Here is a 7,976-nt window from a genome sequence, read left to right as displayed (position 1 = left end):
GCAGTGGCATTTCACTAAGTGCAAGAGCGTACAAGTCCGCAGGGCAGGACAAGTGTGCTAGTGCCAGGCCTTGTCCTTTGTCACTCCTTCTCATTTCCCTGCCACTTGCTCGGGGATGTCTGAGGCCACCTCCCCGCAGCCTTCACAGGTACAGAGTGGGGTCAAAGGCTTTGTCCAGCTGAACCCTTCTGTTCCTCCTGGGAGGGAGACGGCAGTCTGAGATCAGCTTCTGTTAGGCACGTTCTGCTTCTCTATGTTACGTTTTGTATGTTTTGTTTTGCTCTGAGGTCACACCCAGCAGTGCTCAGGTCTCATACCTGGTGGTGCTGGGGAGAATATATGTGGTGACAAGGACTGAATCTGTCTCAGCACCTTCCCAGATGGCCCCTGTGTTTCATGGTATTTCCTTTTTTCTGGATAGTCCGTGCAGAGGACATCTCAGGCATAAAGCAATAGCCTCGAAATGCAAGTAAGTGTTGGACTGAGCAGGCATGTAGCTCAGGGGGACATCATGCTGCTCCCGACTGAGGCAGAGAATTCAACCCTAGTCCTGGGGAAAAAAGATTACATGCCACAGCTCAGGGGCTGGAGCAATAGCACAGCAGTAGGGCATTTGCCTTGCATGCAGCCAACATGTTCGACCGGAGTTCGATTCCTCCGCCCCTCTCGGAGAGCCCGGCAAGCTACCGAGAGGATCTCGCCCGCACAGCAAAGCCTGGCAAGCTACCCGTGACGTATTCGATATGCCAAACACAGTAACAACAAAGTCTCCAATGGAGACGTTACTGAGCCCGCTCGAGAAAATCGATGAACAACGGGAGGACAGTGACAGTGAAGGACTGTGACAGTCACAGCTCAGAACAGCAAATCAAGATCTTCACCATTTAGCAACTGAAGCATATTTGCCCTTAACTTTTAAAACACAAATTGTAAAGAGACAGTAAGAAAAAGTCACCAGCACCGGTTTGAAATGTAATTCTAAGAATGCTTTCAGTTTTAACATTCTGATCTTAATTTAAATCAGCTGGTCAATGACTATTCTGTTCTTTCAAATACATCCTAATAACTTAAAAACTTCTTAACTAGTTTCAGCATAAGCCCGAGATTTGAAACACGTCCCAAGTGCACTTTTATCTGAGGGAGTTATTAGGTATTCTTCTACCAGCAAAAAAGGGGGAGCGGTTTCGGATGGGGGCTGGAATGACAATCAGCTAAAAGACAAAGCTCTTAAGCCATTGGAGAATCTTCTATGTGCCTGTAATAAAACACGGAATTTGGCTGTGTATACTGCCACCTATAATTCATTGAAATATAATACATTCTTTGCAGATAAAAGCAGGGAAACTCAAAAGAAAACACCCCCAGACACTGCAACCAGCAACGCAGACAACAACTGCTTATGGCAATGATGCAGTTCCCGGGCCTGGGAGAGCGGAATAGGGGTGCTCCCACTGCCTGGTCCAGGGTCCATCAGTTTCCCCCACACCCTCTTAGCAACTCTCCTGCAGCCTCTAGCTCCTCAGGAGAGATCCGGTCCACAGAGCCAGGAGGAAGCCCTGACCACAGCCCAGAGTCAACAGATAAAGTAAAATAAATAAATAAATAAATAAACACATCAAATGCATACGTAAATAAAAGATGCCCTTTAATGCCACGGCCATCCTTTTTTTTTCCCTTCATGTGTCCACTGCATTTGGCATTACTAATGTTAAAGTCAAGATTTTGGTATTTTCATTGAAAACTCTTCCTCCTCTATGGATCAGACTCAAGAGCCAAGAAATAGAGGAAGTCTTGCCTTCCCTCTTGGGTTCAAAACTCATGTTCCCTTGTATGTGCTTATTTCGAATATAAAGAACATTATGTAAGTTATAAGAATGCCAGTTAAAGCCACCTGCTGATTTTAAGAGGGGTGGGGGTGGGAAACTAGAGCATTTTGAAAGGGGTTTTTATTTAAGCTGCAAATAGATGTTCCCACTCGACCTCTGCTAGACTATTCAAATATGCAATGAGAACTTGCAATAACAAGCTTGGAAACCCTGGTCACTAAAATAAAATGTAAATAAAATATTTTATAACATATTTAAAAGCATGCCAGAAAAAAATAAGATTTTAATGCAAAAGTCAAAAAATATTTATAGGGAATAAATCAGATTTGTATTATCATCTACTCATTCTCTTCTCTGCAGGGTTAAGCACAACCGTACACATTTTAGTCCTAGAAAACGGTATAATCAGGTAAGAAATAATCTACTAACACATAAGTAAGTGAATAAGAAAGAGGCGGTTAGAAAAATTCTACTGAGAAATCTGGGAAGAAGTAACGACCAAACAACCAGTAACTTCATTTCCTAATCAGAAGAGATGGCCAGGTACGTGTGCGTCAGACACAAGTCCCAACATTCCAAATACATCCTCCACTAGCGTCTGAGAAACAGATCTCTCCAAGGAAAAGAAGCCTCCATAGCACTTCAGCAACAAAATAAGTAACAACAGTTTTAAAATCTAGTAAATGAGGACCTAGGAGAAGGCTCCAACCCCAGTTCCCCGTTCTCTGAAGCGGAGCATCCTGTGAAATTCTTCCGAAGCTGGAAGAAAGGGACGCAGAGATGTCGTTTCACCTCTGGGTCCAGAGTTTTCTGCAGACTCCTGGGGGATGCACTCTGTAGTGGAGCACGGATGCTCTGGCAGACCTACCTGGGGAGGATGCGGTGCTCTTCGTGGGGACCACTAACTACCTCGGGACCTCCGATGCTGCGGTCAGTCCCCGGCTGCCAGGAAGCAGACATCCTCTTCACCCATCCTCATCCTCTTCAGCTCTGGGAGCTGGTGGGGGGCCAGCGACAAGGTGTGGATCAAGCTCCGACAAAGTGAGGGGCACCTGCAAGAGAGGTCCCGAACTTCAGGTCCAAACCACGAGGCAGTTTCCGAGGGAAGCCCCGAAGGCGAGTGGCTCGGGGAGAGGGTCGCGACTCTTCACAGCCAAGCTGGAGTCTGGGGAGAGGCCCCACTTCCTGCCACCCCTCAGGCTGGAGCAGCACAGGGGACCAGTCCTGCTGAAGAAAAACAAACTTCTCTGAAGCAAGGTGAGGACTCGAGATCATCCTACACCTTGTTATCACCTGGCTTTACATTCAAAATTATTTTTAAATTAAATCTATCTGCAATTCATTTCTGCACTTTGTGTAAGAAGAAAATCGAACGTGACCCTTGTCCCACAGACACCAGACGTTTTTCTCCCTGGTAGACCAAGCAAACGTTTACACAAATTTGCATTCGACTGTGAGCGGTCTCCCATTTCACTAGTGCATCCGTGTACTTTCTTTTACCAGTAGATCTCCTTTAACCACACAGTGCCTTTCCCCTCCTGTGTGGGTGTGAATGCGTATGCTGTGTATATGTATGCTGAGTGCATGTGTGTCTGTTCATGGTTATGTGTATGTGTTGGAAGTCTGTATGTGCTGTTAGTACATGTATGTATATGTGTGTGCTGTGTGTACTGAGTGTATGTGTATGTGGCCGCGCATGTGTGCTATGAATGAATGTACACATCCTATGTATGCATATATATATATAGTGTGTATATATATATAGAGAGAGAGTTGTACCCTTTGAGTATATGTATATGTGTCTATGGGATGTGTGCTGTGGGTCTATGTGTGCTATACGCATGTTTATTGTGTGTGTGCGTAGTGAATGTATGTATATGTATATGGTCGTGTTCCGAGTGAATTTGTGTTTACATTGTATATACAGTTTTGTGTATCTGCCGTATTTGTACATATGTGAATGATTGTGCATGTGTGCACATATGTCACTGTGCCATGAGAGTACATGTCCTAGGTATGTTGTGAGTATATGCATGCATGTATAATTTTGTGTGTGGATATGTGTGCTGAGTGTGTGTGTATGGAGATGTTGTGCTTGTACATATGTGTGTTGTGAGTGTGTGTGTGTGTGTAAACTACACACTTACACTTACTTAAACACTGAAACCAAGTAATCCAGGCATGTTTTACCCAATCATGAGTCCCCTGAGGTCACTGCTACTCCAGCACGTGGACAATCATTTCCAGCCTAATTACAGAACTTACCACTTCCAGATTCCTCCACAGCTAAACCACAAACGTTGTAGATCTGCCAGTGATTGACAATAAAGCCAGAGCATAAGAAAAGAATCAGGAAAATATAATAGGGTGAATGACCAACAGCCCTTTTTGGAACTGACCTCGCCACTACAGCAGCCTGCTGGGCAGAGGTGCTAGAACAAACATCAAGTCTCACTGCTTTCAAATTCAGGACACTATTTGGAGTGTAAGTCAATCAACACTGCTGTTGGACTTAACCCTCCGACAGACTCCAAATCAAAGTCGGCTCTGATTCCACTGAGAGCAGCCATTCTCAGGCAGATTTATTCAAAATGCCTGCCATTCTAATCACATAGGCCTCCTTCTTAGCCTACCACCATGAAATCAAATATAGACACTGTATTTTGCTCATACTTACACAGTCAACATAGCATTAAGAAACAGGATGAAAAAAGGAAATGATATATTTCACCTTTGAGCAGCCGTAGAAGCTTAGAGAGAGAAGGATGCATTTTATTAGTTGCAAGAGAGAGAGAGAGATCAAGTATTTCAAACACATTTTTAATGATAGTCAGAGGATTTACCATCTTAGATAAGGTTTCTTTAAAATAACCAATTTACAAAGACCTTTCTCAAACACAAATTATTACAATCAGAGCTCGTGGAACTGCGTGGAAGATGAATGATCGTAGAAAGCTGAAAGGTCAAGCGTTCACTCATTTAGCATAATGTTCCTAAGTATTGGTTATGCTTCCAACAAATCCATCCACAATGTGGCCATTCAGCTGCGTGGTTGTCAGGTTGCTGGAGCTTACGATGCGTCTCTGCCTCCCCTGCCCTGCAGAAGGGAAATACACTCTGGCTAGGTAAGTGCACAGGTGAAAAGCATGTTCTAAGAATCTCAGAAATCAGTATGGCACCTTCCAATTCACACTAGCAAGCCAGGCCCTCAAATAAATAAATAAATAAATAAATATGCTAATTAGCAAGCTGTAATATTAGGTGCCATCTTAATTAGAAGGCTAACATTGTGTAATAGGCTACAGCAAACCGAAACCAAAACTCAGAAGCTGATGCAATAGCACAGCTGGTAGGGTGTTTGCCTTGCACGTGGCTGACCCGGGTTCAATTCCCAGCGTCCCATATGGTCCCCCGAGCACCACCAGGAGTAATTCCTGAGTGTATGAACCAGGAGTAACTCCTGTGCATCGCTGGGTGTGACCCAAAAAGCAAATAAAAAAAAATCAACTGTGAATGTCCAGTGAGGACCTCAGCCTGCAGGTTTTAAATGCCAGCAACTTCCTGAAAGTTGGGAGGGGAGTGACAGAAAGTGACAGAAAGCAAGTGACAGAAAGACTGAGGGTCCCTGGCATCCACAATGGTATCAGAGTCCGGCTGCTGGCTCAGAGCAGAAAGGATGAACGTGATACTTTGCTCTCACTGCAAAGCCCCTTGTCTTCACTTAGGGTAAAGTGCTCCCCATCTGCTCAGGTATTTCTGTGAATTGCTGCCCCAGCGCCTTTTTCAAGTCTCACGGAAACTGCTCCTCTCCAGAACTCGGTGCCCTTGGCTTTGCTTGGTCTTACCCTGATCTTCCCAGGTCCTTCACTCACGGCTCCGCCCACTCCCACCGTCACGAGACGCATCGACGTGTCCTTTTCATACTCTGCACGGCGGTGATTTTGCCCTTTCCAGGCCAGCTTCATTTATGGAGTGGACTATGAAGTCTTGAGCAATGGATCCCCTATTTACATTTATTTTCGATTTCGTCAGTTTTCCTAAGGCTGCTCACCTATCATACCAGCACTAATGCCTGTTTTTTTTTTTTTGCATCTCAAATTATAAGTTTCTCAAGAGAATACTAATAACAGCAATTGGAGGCAGAACTAGCAAGGAGGAGAACGTGAAGAGAAAGTCAGCTGGAGCTGGAGGCTCTGAATTTGCCATTCCGACCCAGTCATTCTATTCCAAGTGACCAAATTGTTTTTAATTTTGAGAATTTTAGTATTCCTCAGCATGAGAAGATTAGTAAGTATTAGGACTTTTCATCAAGGAACCGGAAGAAAAGTTAAGTGAACCTATTAAATAAGAGTGCTTTAATCCTAAAACGTTGATAAATATAGATAAGAAAAGAAGTTTTGGAGTGTCCGACCTTCAGCAGCACCGCTCCACCATCATGTTCTCCCTGGCCGGCGTCGCGGGGCTCTCGGCCTGCGCCGTGCAGCCGCAATGGATCCAAGTTCGAAATATGGCAACTTTGAAAGACATTACCAGGAGACTGAAGTCCATCAAAAACATTCAGAAAATCACCAAGTCCATGAAAATGGTGGCAGCTGCCAAATATGCCCGAGCTGAGAGGGAGCTGAAGCCAGCGCGTGTGTACGGGACAGGGTCTTTGGCTCTCTATGAAAAAGCTGACATCAAAGCCCCTGAGAACAAGAAGAAGCACCTTCTCATTGGTGTGTCCTCGGACCGAGGACTGTGCGGGGCTATTCACTCTTCGGTGGCTAAGCAAATGAAGAATGAGGTGGCCAACCTGACGGCAGCTGGGAAAGAAGTTATGATCGTTGGCATCGGTGACAAAATCAGGGGGATACTTCACAGGACTCACTCTGACCAGTTTCTAGTGACCTTCAAGGAAGTGGGGAGAAAGCCCCCAACCTTCGGAGATGCATCGGTCATCGCCCTTGAATTACTGAATTCTGGATATGAATTTGATGAAGGGTCTATCATCTTTAATCGATTCAGATCTGTCATTTCATACAAAACAGAAGAAAAGCCTATCTTTTCGTTTGATACCATTGCAAATGCTGAGAACATGAGTATCTATGACGACATTGATGCTGATGTGCTGCAGAACTACCAGGAATATAATCTGGCCAACATCATCTACTACTCCCTGAAGGAGTCGACCACGAGCGAGCAGAGTGCCAGGATGACGGCCATGGACAATGCTAGCAAGAATGCTTCGGAGATGATCGACAAGCTCACTCTGACCTTCAACCGCACCCGCCAGGCTGTCATCACCAAGGAGCTGATCGAGATCATCTCGGGCGCTGCTGCTCTGGATTAATGAAAACCAAGTTGCATCCTCAGACAAGAGGTAAAGGAAGAAAATTCAGCACACTGATTATGGATTGAACATATCGCTGTCCTCTTCAAAAGAAATGTTTGGGCTGTTGAGTTATAAGGACAGCAGATCTTTGTAAATTATCTTACAATAAACGACTTCCAATAAGAAAATCAAAAAAAAAAAAAAAAAAGAAAAGAAGTTTTTGAGAATGAGAGTCATGCTCTTACTATAATTTTAAAAATATCCCTGAGGGGCTGGAGCGATAGTACAGTGGGTAGGGCATTTGCCTTGCACACAGCCGACCTGGGATTCCTGCCGTCCCATATAATCCCCAACCTGCCAGCGGTGACCCCTGAGTGGACAGCCAGGAGTAACCCCTAGGCACTGCCAGGTATGAAACCTCCAAAACAAAACAAAAGAAAGTCCGAATATCTCCCCTTCTCAGTTTTACACACAAATATACAAACAAAAAAAAAATTTAAACTTATCTGGAAAAATAATCAGTGTTACGGCAATGATAAAAGTTCACTATTGATTTTTACGTTTGGAAGCCTCATTAAAATGCAGTCTCCTTCTTTTATTATTTGAAACGAGTCTTCAAGATTACATAGAATTTCCCGGAAAATAGCAATGAAACTGGGCTTGGGAGGTAGCTTAGCAGGAGGTTCTCGCCTGTGTGAGGTCCTGGTTTCAATGCCTAGACTTACCACAAAAGGAAGAAAAAAGCACAGGCTTGCAGAGAGAGTAGGGGTGAAACACGAACGGTGCTTGCCCTAGATTCTTGGCACAACTTATGGTTCCCCGAGCACTGCCAGCTG

At 44.6% G+C, this 7,976-nt stretch overlaps 1 protein-coding gene across 1 annotated transcript; it reads left to right on the top strand.

Annotated features, from left to right (window-relative positions):
• Positions 1-6,232: 6,232 nt before the first annotated feature.
• Positions 6,233-7,333, top strand: LOC130042344 (ATP synthase subunit gamma, mitochondrial-like). Its single transcript, XM_056134505.1, has one exon. The coding sequence runs from the start codon at positions 6,262-6,264 to the stop codon at positions 7,156-7,158; it is 897 nt and encodes a 298-aa protein (XP_055990480.1). The 5' UTR covers positions 6,233-6,261; the 3' UTR covers positions 7,159-7,333.
• The last annotated feature ends 643 nt before the right edge of the window (positions 7,334-7,976 follow it).

The sequence above is a fragment of the Sorex fumeus genome, unplaced genomic scaffold (genome assembly GCF_029834395.1).
Source record: "Sorex fumeus unplaced genomic scaffold, SorFum_2.1 ptg000099l, whole genome shotgun sequence".
NCBI classification, from domain to species: Eukaryota; Metazoa; Chordata; class Mammalia; order Eulipotyphla; family Soricidae; genus Sorex; species Sorex fumeus.
The sequence above is the reverse complement of the archived record's forward strand: the minus strand, read 5'-3'. Positions and strand labels throughout refer to the sequence as shown.